This window comes from Furipterus horrens, unplaced genomic scaffold, assembly GCF_987537825.1.
Source record: "Furipterus horrens unplaced genomic scaffold, mFurHor1.1.pri manual_scaffold_6, whole genome shotgun sequence".
NCBI lineage: Eukaryota > Metazoa > Chordata > Mammalia > Chiroptera > Furipteridae > Furipterus > Furipterus horrens.
In genome coordinates, this window is record NW_028327176.1 from 172,474,565 (window position 1) to 172,490,698 (window position 16,134).

At 42.3% G+C, this 16,134-nt stretch overlaps 1 protein-coding gene across 1 annotated transcript in view; it reads left to right on the forward strand.

The window, feature by feature from the left end:
* The first annotated feature begins 510 nt into the window (after positions 1-510).
* ARFGEF3 (ARFGEF family member 3) overlaps positions 511-16,134 on the forward strand; it is a 157,450-nt gene continuing 141,826 nt past the window's right edge. The window contains exons 1-2 of the mRNA XM_090279907.1: positions 511-711; positions 7,282-7,333. Coding sequence (XP_090136033.1) covers positions 627-711; positions 7,282-7,333 — 137 coding nt within the window. The 5' untranslated portion in view covers positions 511-626. The remainder of the gene's footprint in view (positions 712-7,281; positions 7,334-16,134) is intronic.

Sequence of the window (16,134 nt, forward strand, 5' to 3'; positions counted from 1 at the left end):
TCACATGTAGCGCCTGGGCCAGGCACCGAGGGTGGTACCGAGTGTGGCCCAGAGGAGCTGATCCATAAACAGGGAAAGCACAGACCAGGGGGCACAGGGGCCTCCACGACCCGTCTGAGCCTCCACGACCCGTCTGAGCCACTCTTCCTCCCCAACCCTGCCGGCCTGGCGCAGAGGGTGGAGCGGGGGTGGGGGGGACAGTGGAGAGGCCCCTCCCCGCTGGCTGCCGGCCGCTGTGATCAGACGCTCCTTCGCTCCTTCGGGCCAAGCCCTGCCAACGCCCGGCAGCTAGCCAACTCAGGACATCCGCCTCCACCTTTCCGTGAAGCCTCGGCAGCCGGGTCTGGAGAGCTCGGTTCTGGCCTCGAGCCCAGAGCCCCTGATCACCTCCGCGGCGCGCAGAGCGCACCTGACCCTGGCGGGCGGGCGGGGCGGGGCGACGGCACTGACGTGGCCCACGACAAGGAGTGGGGGTGATTCATCAGCAGCCGCACCGGGCCCGATGCTGGCGAGCGCAGTGACAGCCTAGGCGCGCAGGGCTAGGCAGCAGCAGCTGCGGCGGCTTCCCCCGTCCGGCCTCGCGCGCTCGTTTCCCTGCCGGCTGCCGGGCCCCTGCGTAGGTCAACATGGAAGAGATCCTGAGGAAGCTGCAGAAGGAAGCGTCCGGGAGCAAGTACAAAGCCATCAAAGAGAGCTGCACCTGGGCCCTGGGTAAGCGCACGGAGCGGGGCGCGGGGCGGCGGGCACCTGCTGGCGGCTGGTCGGGGCACCCCTGCTCGCCGCTGCGGGAGGGCCGCGCGCTCTGAGGCTGAACGGCCCTGTGCGCTGTGGGCTTTCGTTGAGCATCTGTTATGCATGCATTTGGCGCAATTGCGAGAGTTGCCTCCGTAAACTGATGTGCAATACGAGAATCTTGGTTCAGGTGTTGACATCGGTCCACCACCCCTTTGATGCGTTTATCTTCTCCCAAACCTTAACGGGCGACCGCTGTCCTCCACGCCTGGCGGGTCCCTCTTCCAGATCCCCGTCACAGCCGGTGCGAATCCAGGGGCCCAATTCTGAATCGTCTGTGGGGAAGACGGAAGTTGGACCATCAACCCCGATCTCGACTCATTTCATTGTCGAGTGTAACTAGGAAGGAATGGCTGTTTTGTTTAATTTTCCTGATAGAGGCCAGCTTGTTAAGTATCAGCTTTCATTTTTATTGTACATGAAAAATAACATATGGGGAGGGGGGTTGTGTTACCTCTACAATTCTATTGTGGTCTACCCTTCAGACAGGTGGGATGGAGATTCGTGAGCTGTGCAGGCATAAGTTCCAGGAAGCAAATGTGTTTCCCATCAGACTCGGGTTGCAGAACTCAACCTCGGAGAAAGGGGAAAGACATTGCAATCAGGCAAGGATGTGGGCCATCAAGATCGTCTGGATGGGTATGCAAAGAGATCAGGAACATACTTTGGGAGATAGTAATGCTTCAAAAAAAAGGAAAGGCCAAGGAGAAACCAGGGCAGCTCTGTGGGCCCCTGGCTTTGCCTAAGTCTGCATGTGATTCCTCATTTGCCTTTCAATTAAAACATAAAACTGAAATTCTTTCTCTCAAAACCAAAAAATAATCAGTGCTTGTCACATTGCGCTGTGAAACGAAAGAAAAGTGCCAGGTTTCCACTAAATGTAAAATTCTTATGGTGTTTTAAATGATTGTTAATATTTAGGTCTGAATTCACATATGTTTGGGTGTGTGTGTACCGACAATCATAGTAACCTCATTTTTTTAAACATCTGTATATTTTCACATTATTTTCTAGCATATTATCTAGGAAGTTGATCTTGTAGGCAGAACCAGAACCTGACCATTTGTTTACTATTAAAGAAAAATGAACCAAATAAATAAGTGAGCAGGAAGGCTCTTAAAGCCACAGCACTGTTTTTGCATTGCCATTGTCATTCAGCAGAGTGATTCACAGCTAGATTCCCAAATGCCTCTGTTGAAAGGTCACAGATGGCTGGGTAACATAATAAAGCAGGGCCCGACTGCACTCTAAACATGCCATTCCTTGTAGCCATTATTATTTTGCTGTAATTTAAGCAGATGTTGATAAAAAGGGAGGAGAAGAGTATTCTAGAGTTTTTAATGTTTGAACTTTGATGCTCAGCATCCTGTTAAGTTAAACTGCAGTGTTGCTGAGTTCAGGTCCTTGAAGCTACCCAGGCAGACCAGAGCTGAGGCAGGTAGCTCATGCAAGTCAAGAGCCTTGAGTCCAGCCTGAGAATAAGAGCATAGTGGTTTTCTTTCTCTAGTTGGCAAGATGCGACGCGTGTGCATGAAAGAGTTAATTAAATTCAGCACAGGGCAGACATTGTGTAGGCTTGAATGAGTAAACCAAGAAAACGGATCAAAGAAGCAAGGATGACTGAGGTCAAGGGGGTTGGCAGAAGGATGAGGGTGAATTGGTGTGAGCTGGTGGGACTTTTGAAATAGATTTGACTGAAGAATGGATATGCTCTGGGTTCCTTCTTTGCTTACTTATTTAGCATACACTTATTTATTAAGACTTCCCCTGTCCTGGGCAGCGATATGTAAAGATGAACAAAATACGTCCTCCCTGTAGAAGTTTATTTGAAGGCCATATCAGAGGGAGAACGCAGCATAAACAAAGGCATGGAGATATGGTTTTCCGTTCGGTTCCATCTTTTAAAAAAATAAAAAATTTTAAATTTATTTTTTAGAGAGAGGGGAAGGGAGAGGAATGTTGATGTTAGAGAGCAACATTGCTCAGTTGCCTCTGACATGCGCCCCCACCTGGACTGAACCCGTAACTCAGGCATGTGCCCTGACTCGGAATCAAACCAGTGACCTTTTGCTTTGCAGGAGGATGCCCAACCAGATAAGCCAAACCAGTCAGGGACATTTTTTTTTTAAACTATAAAATACTTTTCACTCCTCAACCCCATAATTTCTTCACAGATTTAAGTGTAAATTCCTTAGAACTCTCTTCAGAATCTAACCGTGGCCTTCTTTCTTATTGCTCTCCTACCAAGAGTTCAATAGTCTACAGGAAGCTGCAATACTTTCTTGAACACACTGTGCTCTGCACACCTCACTGTCTTTGTTCATCCTAGTCTTTCTGCCAGGAATTCCCTTTCCAGCCTCCTAAGACCCAGCTCACATAGAGAGCATTCATTCCCTGAACTCCCCAGTTGAATCAGTTAGTCCTCTGGGTTCAGAGCACTGCCCTCACGACTTTCCTAAAACACCTACTACTTTGGATTATAGTCAGTTGTGTGCACAGTGATCCTACTAGGGGCAGGATAATTGAGAAATACGTTGGGTTCCAGAAACAAAACAAAAAAAAAAAACAAACCTTATTTCAAACAGACTTAAGCAAAACAGAATTTATTCACTCTATTAATTAAATATCCCTGGGTAGTCTGTGGGTTGAGTTTGGTTTGCAAATTAGGCACTGTTTCAAGTGCCTTGCTCTGTTCTTTTTGAGGTATCTAACGGGCTCTGTGTGGGTCTCCAAAACTTTGGGCTCATGAATCATCACATTAAACCATCTCGTGAAAAAGGGGCATCAGCACACATCTCAGGAGAAAGGGATCATCTCCGACTTAGACCATCTTGAGAGAAAGGGGTCATCTTCCACTTGGTCCATTATGTGGGAGAGGAGTCATCATGACATTTAGCTCATAGGAGAGAGGAGTCATCTCCCACTAAAACCGTCACAGGAGAAAGGGGCCATCTCTCACTCAGCCCATCACTAGGTCACCTCAAGAGAGTAGAGCTCTTCTAGTCACTCCTGTTCAGTCCTTGGTTTTACTTGTTCTCTCGGTCCCACTGGGTTGTGTGTGTGTCCTTGAACCAGGCCTCTAGCTCAGGAAGGGAATGGGCTAACTGTCTTAGACCTAAGCCGCAAGGCTCAATGAAATCCCAGGGTCAGGGAAGGATTTATCTTCAAAACAAAGGTAGAGTGCTGCTTGAGAAGCGGGGGAGTGGATGCTGGTCAACCATGGCGACAGTGTAGATGTGAGCTTCTGGAGCACAGGGACTGTTGCTTATGCTTCTTTGTGATCTCTGCACCCACAATGTGAGAGGCAGACATTCAATAAAGAAATCAACATGTTAATGACTTGAGGTTTAAGTGATATTCATCTTTTTCTACTTATAAGACGTATGTATGCTCATTTCAGAATACTGAAAAATATTCAAACAGCAAAAAGAAAAAATTAAAATCACCTGTAATCTCACAACCCAGAGATAACACCACATTTTGGAGTATTTCCCTTCTGCAAAGTTTGATATCATGTATGCTGGGTTGCCACTTGTATTTGAACTATTTTAACTTGAGCACTTTCCTTTATGTAATTAATACATCTCTGAAAATTGGTATTTTTAAGAGTGGCTTAATATTTTAAAAAAATATATATGAAAGGGTGAAGCCAGAGAACTTATATGCATGACCCATGGGCATGGACGGGGTGGGGGGGATTTCTGGGGGAGGGGTGGTGCTGGGCAGAGGGGAGCAAAGGGGAAAAAATTGGAACTAGTGTAACAACATAATCAATAAAGTATACTTTTAAAAAAGAGTGGCTTAATAACTGGCAAGAGATATATGTATCTTCTATTTTGAGCTATCTGGTTGGTTAGATTATTTGTTTGTTTGTTTGTTTTTCAGTGACAAAATTGTCTGAGTAGGGAATAGAAAAGAACAAAGAAGGGGTCAGCTTGTGGAGAGCCTGAAAGACTAGCATTATCTTCCAAGAACTTCCAGTTCTGGAGATTTGTGAGCTGGGAATGGTAGGGTGAAATAGAATGGCACAACATTAGAACTATAAGGGACCATGCCCTCATTTTAGAAATTTTTAGAACTTATATCAGGGACTCACGTAGAATAGATTGGGGAAATGGAGGCGAGGCGAAAGTTAAGAGACTGGAATACTAAATATTGGAAGAAGGATAGTCTGTCCACCCACCATCCTTCCTTCTATCTTCCCACCTGCTTTTCCTTCCAGCCACAGTTTCTGTTACCTTCACAGCCAAACTTTTAAGAGTGGCCGCAGTGAATGTGTCCACATCCTCTACTCACTGTTCAACTCACTCCAATCTGACTTTCTACTCCATCCTTCCACCAACTCAGTGAAGAATACACAGACCTCAATCTAGCAGACCGTCCTCACATCCATGGAAGGGACACAGAAACTGGTGATTCTCAAACAAGTAGGAAATAATTAACAGCTAAGGCCAACTGTAATTGAATCTTGAATCAGGGGATTGGTCTCTGAGTCAACAGTAAAGCAAAGGGAAAATATAAGTAAACAAGACATTCTGCAGCTCATCACAAATATCTCTGAGATCAAAGAGGGGAAGATATTCATCACCAAACACAGGGAAATGGGAAATGTAGCTAGACAACTCAGCAAATAAGTTTGGGAATCTTCAAGGGAGAGCTGGAGACAGACCTATAACTAAAATTGAACATAAGTAAGAACTTAGTTAATTACATTAAATTGTAACTCCAGTGTATCCAGTTAATGGAAAAATGGGGGAGGAGTGGGGAGCTACTCATGTTAGAATAAAACCAGTTTGCTTTTTCTGCTTTGGTGTGCATGCCCCTGGCTGACTGTGTGCCCAACTCTGCAGACTCGTGAATAAATACCCCGATTTGCTGCTGAAGTCCTGTGTCTCGATGTTTGATTGTGAGCATTTCTCACACCCATCTTACAGGTCTTCTTGGCCATACTGAGCATACTGGGCACCTGCTTTACCTTGGTCTCCAGACCACATCTTGCCAATCTTATCATACCTCTTGAGCTGCTGTCTCCTTTGCCAGCTCCAGCTCCTTTTCCCAGTTTCGCAAGAGTTAGCCCTGAGCCCTCTTCTCTGGCTCCCCACCTTACTGGAGTTGAACACGTCTATAACTACAGTATCAGTTCAGTTTCTGATATTGTGATGCCCACATTCATATCACCAGCCCACACCTGGCGCTCTGACCTCCAAACCCCAGTGCAGCTACCTACGCAACATCTACATGAATGGGATGGGCTCACTATGGCTGCTCTGCAACTTCGCTTTCTCTTTTCCCCTTCTTCCAGCTCTCCTAGCATTTGTACAGTTGGGCATGGGCGCTGTTGCACTTTCGGAATTGAGCGTAAACCCTTCTCTCTGATGAGGAAAATAATGACATTTTGGTTGTTTGGTGTCCTGGACACTGATGCTACCATGTTGGCTATTGGGCTGACCTTTAAGCTGTCCCCTGCCACTCAAGCTCAGGACGTCGTTTTTTTGTTATCCTATCTCATCTTAAGGACTGACTTCAGTCCTTCCACTGCCTCCCTTGGCCGTGTGGCCACCGTACCACCGGTCCTGCTGTTTTGTGGATTGCTTTCCTTACACCTAGGTTTTATCCACAACAGGCCCAGATCCTATCATCATGTTTTGGCTGTTCTTGCTCCTGAGTCTCACAGATGCATCTGGTGTTCATTGTTCCCTCTGCCGTTTTAGCAGAGCTGGGAGAAATGTTTCTCCTCCCCCAGTGAAAATGGCTCAGATTGACAGGGCTTGTGAACTCTAAGCAGTGAAGAGAAGAGTTAACACATTTTGAGCTGAAAAACCGGAGACAAGCTGGAACTATTGAAATAGAGGAATTTTTTGTTTTTTCTTGGAAGAGAATAGTGACCTTTTCATTATCTCCACAATTGGAGGCAGCAATAGTGTGAATAATCCACAACAATAGTAAAGTCTTGAGCATCCAAGTTGAATTAATGAGATTTGGGGTGAGTCTCCCTCAATCTAATTATGGTGTGATTAAAGTAAGTTTAACCTACCATGTCATAAATGTGTGCAAAAAATAATGAGATATTACTTAAAATGCTTTTTGAACTTGAGTGTCCCTCACATATAAATTATTTAAGGGTATTGAAACCATAGTTTCAAGGAAACAACTTTTCTTTCTCTGTTTTTATTGCAAGAATATAGTATTTTAGCAGTTGTAACTAGATTAAATTGAAATTCTGGTTTAGGTTAGGAATTTAGCTATTCATTCTGTGTCTCTATAGTAAAATATGTCCTAATTTTTAAACTTCCCCAGAGAAGTCTCTGGGGCTATCAGGGGAGAAGAATTGTTAAGTATGAATGGTTTGCAATCAGATAATTGAGAATTGATTACTTCATAATTATAGACATTTCTGGGGGGGGCAAGAAACTAACAGTGAAATTATGTACAATGCAGATTCTAACTTTGTACATATTTATTTTTAACTTTGTAATTTTCCTTTTGCAGAAACCCTGGGTGGTGTGGATACCATTGTCAAGATCCCTCCACACCTGCTGAGGTAAGGAGACTGGAGTTGTAGGACATAGTGGGAGAAAAATTGCCCACCATCTTTTCCTGAAAGCCCAGATAACCTCATTGGTTTATAGCATGATACTTGCTGACTGATGGCTTTTTTGCATGCATGAACTGTGATATTTGATGAGGTTGGCATGACAGGAACCTGACTGCACTGATTTCTACCTGTGTGTGGAGTAAGGGAAGTCTTTGAGCCAAAGGAACCAGGTGTGGAAGTCAGGAATAAAAGGATAATGGTCAAGGAGAGAAATGACTATAACCTAAGTGACCATGTGAACAATGAACAATATCTTCTCTTCTTTTCATTTTAAGATTTTATTTATTTTTAGGGAGAGGGTAAGGGAGGGAGAAAGAAAGAGAGAGAAACATCAATGAGTGCTTGCCTCTTGCACACTCCCAATTGGGGACCTGGCCCACAACCCAGGCCTGTGCCCTGACTGGGAATTGAACCAGCAACCCTTTGGTTCTCAGGTCGGCACTCAATCCACTAAGCCACACTAACCAGTGTGAGCACAGTATATTCTACTATGGATTACAATATGGTGCTCTCTTTGGGCATTGGGGGTGGGGTGGGGGGTAGATGCAGCCCTACAACATGAGGGCTGGATTTAGTTTCACTGGCTCCGTGGCTGGACACCATCTCACAAACTCTGCACACATGCAGCAGCCCTGGGACTGTGAACCTATTTCCCTACCTGAACCTATTTCCCTACCTTCCTCACTGCCCTCATTTTTGTACTCCCCCTCAGCATGAGAAATACACGTCCTCTGGAAAATTTGGAATGGACAAATAAGAAAACAGTCCATATTTACACTGCCTAAGGATAACCACTGAAAACAGTTTAATAAATTTTTTAACAGGCTTTTTTCCCACACATATCTTTACAAATTAATGTGAAATTTTATTTATGTTTGTTTCCTGTGTGTGTGTCTCTTATAGTCAACATCATAAGGAGAATATTTTCTAATGTCAATATATGTTCTTAAAATTGAAATTCTGCATATTTTTCCATTATATGACTGCTGTAACATAATTATGTAGTAGCTTTTTTATTATTAGATATTTGGATTGTTTCCAGATTTTCTTTGAGATTATTAAAAATATTGAATCTACAGTGTTTTGCTGAGCATAATTTCTATACTGTTGGGACTAACTTATTAGATATTTTCTCTCTCTTCAAGTAGATGGAACAAGAATTATGTTTCTGTCTTTTTAAAAAAATGATTACTTGTGTAGCTCTGAGATTTGCTACAGGCTGATGCATTGTAAGGGAATTCATGTGTTAATCACACCGAGTGCACTTTTGTGTGCATAATGCTTCTAAAGGGACAGCCTGTGTGGCAGCAACATTCTTGCATAGAGGAGGTAGTGCCAGCTGGCAGGGGGTAGGGGTCCATGCACAGTGGGGAATGTGAAGACTCTCCAAGAGATAGACACAAAGCCTGGGTAGTTTAAGGAGATGATTTCTGGTCCCCAACTTCCATAGGTACCTTTTCTTAAAGCTGATTTGCTTTCCAATGGAGTTTGCCACATCTTCTTTTCCATCTCTCCACTTACAGTCACCCTTCCCCTACTTGACAAAGGAGAGGCACAGCTATTACCCATCCCTTCCTGAATCCACAGTTCCTTGGCCTGGGGTGCAAAACTCTCTTCTCTCCAATAAAAGACTGAAAATATTAGTGTCTCTGTTGGTAAAGGGGATGGATATAATGACCAGGGCACACATCTTTTTGTAGGTTCGTGTTTACTTCCTGACCTTCAGCAAAATTGAAGGAGGATTTCATCTGGTTGTAAAATGATAGGTAAAAAGACTTTTTGATATGTTTCCATTGAGTTCTTATTTATGTAAATAAGATTTCTTATTGCATATATATATGTATATATATATGAAAAAGTATGGAATTGATGGTAAACCCCACCTTATTATAGCAATAAGGAATACTCATCCATCCATAGGTATATGAACCAATTGAGGAGAACAATAAACTAGCTCTATCCATTTCTTTAGAAATGCATTTCCAATTAAATTGTACTTTCCACGTTAACTACATTAACATTCTTAGAAGTAATTATTTTTGTTTGGATCAGTTGTGCATGTTAGTAATGATAGCTCAAACTGGGAGAAAAGTGAACACTTTTAGCCTCACAGCCATTGGAATTTTAAAAAAAATCACTTTATACACATTTTTGTTATAGAGAAATACAATGGGAAGATTAACGAAAGCCTCTCAAGCATTAAAACATAATATTGACAGAAAATTCTCTGGGGAAATAGAATCGAAATACGAGTTCAAGGAAAAGAGAGAACAGTGCAGCCTTTTTTTGCTGTTAAAGGAGAGTTGGTTCATGTATTATTTTTTTTTTTGATGGATGAAGGTGGTTTTAAAATGGGTGTGGTATTTAGATTTCATTACATACATTTAAATGTGATATGTTTTCATTAAATTTAATAATTTCAATCTGCCAGAATTACAGCCTTTGCAATTAATTAAAATTATAATTAAAAATTTAAATGTTAATTTAAAATGTGTGAAAACCAGAATTCTAAAATTTTGTGCTTTATGGCTTGTTTCCCGGTCCAGAGGCTGGTTGCCCTGGTCCACTGGTTGGGAATAGTCATCAAAAGACAGCTGGCATTTTCGAACTCTTGATGTGTGTGTGTGGCCAGATGAGTTGGATAAAATACAGTATTAACGGGCCTAAGGACCCATTATTTTTATCCATGGTTTTGAGGTGTACCCAGGAGCCAGCTAGCTATGTTTTATTTTTTAATCTTGCCCGAGGATATTTTGTTATTGATTTTTTTTTTTTTTTTGAGAGAGAGAGAGAGAGAGGGAGAGAAATGTTGATGTGAGAAACATGGGTCGGTTGCCTCCCGTATGCACCCTTACTGGGGATCAAACCCGCAACCTAGGTATGCACCCTGACCAGAATCAAGTGCGCCGTCTTTTGGTGCACGAGAGGGTGCTCCAACCAACTTAGCCACCTGGCCAGAGTGCCAGCTTGCTATCTTATACAATGCATAGGAGAGAGTCACAGAATTGGTGGGAAGGATGTGGATGAGGAACTGTGGATAAATATATGCAGGTGTCTTTACTTGTCTTCACCACTAGTAGAAATATAATTCAGAGGTTTTATTCTGGGCTAAAGAGCTGGTGATGTCATCCTCGTCTACAGAGGAATGTGCATGATTGTATTCCAGCTGGGCAGTGGGGTCCATCAAACATTCTTACACAGAGGGTGGAACCATATGCACAAGACAGCAGATGTGAGCCTTGTCCTCAGAGTCTTTGTATTCTGAGGGAGGAGAACGGAGACACACATAGCTGAAAAACATTGTTATAAGGTTGCAGGTATAAATTTATTGTAGAATTTTACCCATAATAGGAGGTTTCAGTTTGACCATGATTTGAAATAGTTGAGAGCCTTTTGAAACTTCATTTAGGGTATGGGAATAAGCCCTAACTAGAAAAAAAATGTTATTAAATCAGTAATGAATGGTCTGATTTACTATTTTACTTTATCATCAGGGAAGTGATATAATGAGGAAATACACTGTAATGGGCTTTTCTCCCTCTTGTGAATCAGTCTTTTACCTTTGATTCATCTTCCCAGCACTTACGAAAACTTTTAAAACTGGTTTTAGAGAGAAAGAGTAAGGGGTGGGTAGCGGAGGTGGGAGGGAGGGAGGGAGGGAGAGAGAGAGAGATTGTATGTGCCCTGACTGTGGATTGAACCTATAACCTCTGAGTATCGGGACAATGCTCCAACCAACGGAGCTACCCAGCCAGGGCTTTCTGGTACTTTTAAACCCAGAGAGGACTTACTCTGTCCAGTCATTATGTTGTTTTTTTTAATTAAGTTTATTGGGCACGCATTATGTTTAATATGCCAACTAATTGTTTGAGCATCTGCTCAAAAAAATCTAGTCACTGTAAATATTTGTTCATTAGAAAGAATTTGGATATGTTAATTATTTAAAATTTTTTCTTCAATTATGTTTAGTATATGAGAAATAAACCAGATTCATAAACTATTTCTTGTGTTCTCCTGATTTTATATTCAGATTGTTTCCATTTCTGTACATAATTATCTAGAAGTGATTATTTAGATTTTTGTGTTATTGATGCAGGTGTTGGAAAGGGCTATAGGGAATAATTTAAATCACAAATACTTTTACTGTGCTGTTTTTCTTTTTTCTTTTGCCATCGATTGACTACTTTTCATGTTAAATTAACGTTCTGATAAATCGTTACTGATACTGTTTTGATCAGTTGTGTGCCTTAGCAGTGATAGCTCAAATCAGAAGAAAACTGAAACCTGAGAGACCTATGGGTGTAGTATCTCCTTTTTTCCTTTTACCATTAATTGCTCTGAGGACTTTTTGCACAAATCAAAGTCCAGGTGTCACATGAATGATTTTAGTGACTCACCTTATCCTCAAGGAGCTCACGCATATAAATTATTCATTTTGCACGCTGTAGGCCAGTGCCTTACAAATGTCTGTAGGATGAAACTGCTTCTCCAAACTCTGCATTGTGCATCCTGGGGAACCCATGACCTCATCTCCTAGGTTCTTGGAAAGCATAATATTGGAAAGGTTCCATGCGAGAATGGAATCTCAACTTTCACAGAAAGAACGTCTAATATCTCATTGACTGAAAGGGTTAAGTCCCAGAGAGTAGACCCAGAAGCCCAGTACCCAGTTCATTGACCTCTGTAGTATAGTTTTAAATCCCTTACTCTAAACTCAACCAAAGCCCCAAGGGGCAAATAGGTATTAGATCAGGGGTGGAGAGTTGATGGTAGTTATATTTGGTCTGTTCAATGCCAGAGGACATTGAAGAGTCTTTGGCTCACATGGAAGGGGCATGCTGCCTGCCCTACCCCACTCCTCAACATGAATTTGACTTGGGGTACTTCACCCCCACCCTGCTTCAGTCTGGGATTTCCCCTTTCTCCTAGCCTGGGTTACTTACTTACAACAGGACTGGTCCAGATGAGATAAAACAGTCAAAGGAATCCTTGATTTATCTTGTTTAAAGGCAGCCATTGGCGGAAAGTCTCTTTTTGGCATTTCTGAGTACTCTTTGGTACTCAGACTTTACCCGGCCATGGTCCAGCTGCCATTTTGCTTACCTTCTGCATGATTCTTCATAGCCAACCTCAGCCTAATTACTTCTCGTATGCCAGTTATAGTTCCCAAATAGACTCCAATAGCCCTTCTTCCCATTTGTCTCTGTATGTGTCCCCAGCCCCTTCCTGTTCCCACCCTGCTGAGCCTCTGCCCAGCCCTCTTCTTCATTTTGCCTGCCTGGTCTAGATACTTCTTTCAGTTCAGATGCTGACATGTTCCTCTTGTCTTGATTTGGGGACCTACTGATCTTTCTTGCAGGGTGGGAGCACCTCCATCCGCATTTATTCTAGGAGAGAACCATCCATAAGAGCTTTCCACTTTGGGGTATGGTTTTTTTTTAATTGCTTTTCTGCTGCTTTTTTATGTGTTTCAATGCTTTAGTTCTGTGCTTTGGATTTGGGAGCAACTTCTACAGGATGTCTAATTTTTTTGGTTTGGTCTTTAATTGAAAAAACATACCTACATCAATTGGGAAGGATTATATGTGATTTAAAATGGACAAGGACAGCAAATACCTCAAAAAGAGTTTGGGGCAGGCAGCTTTGATCTCATCATTGTTATTTCTGCCTTTCTTGTGTCTTGGAGAATTGGGTTCCCCTTGGTACAACCCACTGTGTAGAGGAGGAAGCAAAGGATGCTGGGAGAATGTCTTCAGCTTGTGCTAATAGAGTGGAGGATATTAGCATAAATGCAAGGCACATGCTCCTCTGGAAGCTTCTGCATGATTCCAGGTGAACTGCAACCATCTGTGTTTCTCCTGGATGTAAACTCATCTTGAGTTCTCCTCTCTTGCTGGTTTCTGCCTTTCCTCCCTACCACGGCGGACTTGTCTTTGCAGAGGCACAGAAATACAACTTTGGCTCTGTTGCTCTTTTACTGCTTCTGTGCCAAAGAGAGGGGTGGTGGGAAGGGAGGAAGGAAGACTAGAAGATTTTAGATACTTTAATTAGCCTAAACCCGGCTCATTCTCAGCATTAGAGAGGTTGTTTTTTTCTTTTAATCTCAGCAAGCCATGAAAAGAAATATCACAGGACACTTTGGCAATCTGGCTGGGGGTTCAGAGGGGCCATTTAAGTGAACAAGGCCTTGTTCTGGAGTCACCTGAACTGTTCCAGCTTCCTGAGATCAGGCTTACCCTAAACAGGGGAGCAGAATTGTCATTTTTGTGTTCACCACAAAAGCCAGGCTGCAAGGAGAATATGGAGCAGCCTTTAGCAGTAGAGATGCTAAGATCTATGTTAGAAATCAGGGTGCCCAAAGACCTGGTTTCTCCTTTTCCTCTCCCTACTGATATGGATGATAAAGAGTATTTCTTGTCACCTTTTAATATAGTACAGGTGACAACACTACACTATTTCCTAACTTACAAACAGTTGCTTCTGTGTGTTATCTGCCAGCCTGTAAAACAGTCTTAATGGTTTTCATGTTCTATTCCGTTTGATAAGGAAGACCTACAATTAGTTCTCAATTATAAAGCTTCTCCTTGTTAATAGCTCCTGACCCAAAAGCAAATTTAAGTGATGCAGTCAAGTAAAGAAGTGCTAGGATGTAGGGAGTGTTGGGCTCGAGTGGTATTTTAAGATGTGAGCAAGATACTAACGTTCAAAAAGCCAGCTATTGGCCACTTATGCTTCCTTTATGACAAGTAGTTGATGTCTTTATTTTATAGCACTTGGCTCTAAGGGGAAGCGTTAGAAGGAAACAAAACTCCATTTTGAAAAAGTATCACAATCCAATCATAAATTTCCTTTCTTAGGCCTCTTCATTCCTTTTGAATAGAACGAAGGTCACGTTTTTGATGTGCAGGTTATTCTCTGTATGGTTTTCATAATTCAACTGTGCCTTATAGGCAATATAGGTCTGGATTTCCTGCTTTCATTTCAAACTATGCCTCTGAGATTTTGTTTATGTTGATGCGTTATACAAATGGGTTCCAAGAGATGGACAGGGACCTGAGCTCACCGGTTCAGTGATGTAAATGGCTCAGTGGGATGTTGGTATCTCTCTTTTTTCACCCTCTAGGACTATCCGACTGGGGAAGGCATGCTGCAAAGACGTGCATCATATTTAGTTGCTTTGGACACTTTGTTTATTAAATATTTTATATTTTTATTGTATTTTTATTTCACTGTGTATTTACATGTAGCTGAACTGTTTATAAATCAGTAGCATCATTTAACTACACAATACCTGGTGTATCTTTTCAAGTTAAGGTCAATAAATTTGACACACGAGATCTCTCTTTACCCATTCTGTAGTCCAGTACTCTGTTAATGTGATGCTTCTTAGCATGCCTAATAGCCTGATGATTCCCAGCTAAATTTGGGACACATTAGATTATAAGATCCCCCTTTTTAAACCTTTACTATGTGCTAGAGACTCTTTCAGATGCTATACATGCTGGTCTCAATCCTGGCAGCACTTCTGTGAGGCTGAGGAAACACCGAGGCTTACAGAGACCCCTCAGGCCAACCCAGGGTAGAGGCAGAATTGTTGGACCTCAACGTTCACCTTCTTAACCCGTTACAGAGTATTACCTTTCCCGTCATGAAGTTAACACATAAGTTTATTTTTTCTTATTTGCAATTTATGTGAAAAGCTGAGATATATAAAGCTAAATTTTATGCGGTAGATTATTTGATGAAGCATGATTATTAAAATAATTCTTGAGACATCTCCTATATTTAGCCACCGCTCATTCATGAGTGCAACTTACGAACGTAGGAATATGGATAAGATCACCTTGTATTGGAATAACTTGAAATGCAATTGCCAAGGATCTAAAGCTTCTAAAATGAGGGTACATGTCCTTCATTCAGATTTAGGGGATAGCCATGAATTAGTAGAGCTATCAAGATTAGTGTGTATACATGACATGACTTTGCCAAGAAATGACCTAAATTGACTTTTCCTCTCTATAAGGAATAAGGAGACCATAAGGTAAAAGAGACACTGGAATTGGTGTTAAAATCCACTGGGGAAGCCTGAGAAATTGTGTAATTAACTAACTAACTTCATTCTCTCCCAGCTTCTGACCAAGGGAGAAGGTCAAGGAGCAGCTAAGATGGTTTCTTTAGGGGAAGTTAAGATGAGTGAACCTACAGAATTACTAAGAGAAGATTTCATGTAGGGCTCATTTTTAGGCCTAAACTATAGCAACACACCTAGAATAGATCATATTCCAAGTAGGGGCAAACCTGGTCTAATTTTTAACTTAATGAAGTCCAGAGAGAACTGCTGTATTTCAAAGATTTTTTTCTTTCCCCCGAAACTGTAGCTTCTCTATCCACTTGCTTTGTTTTGTAAACCCCGTTTTATTTCTCCGTATTCACCAGCTGGGAGAAAACTCCTCCAAAGACAAGAGGGGTTTTGTATGCTTATTTCAGGGACTGTTGGTTGAGAAGAAAGCAGGAAACTGTTCACTGTGCCTGGGTTACTGGGGAAAGGGGAGTGGGAGGGGCTGGACACAGGCCCCGCCCAGGATCGAGCTGTAGGAAGGCTGCCGAATGACCCTACAGGATTTCAACTCCAACTCTGAAGTAAACCTGGATGTGGGAAGCAAAACCAGTAACATGATGTGTGCTGAAAAGGAGGGAAGCACTCATTTGTTTCAGAGATAATAACAATATAGATGTAATTTAAACTC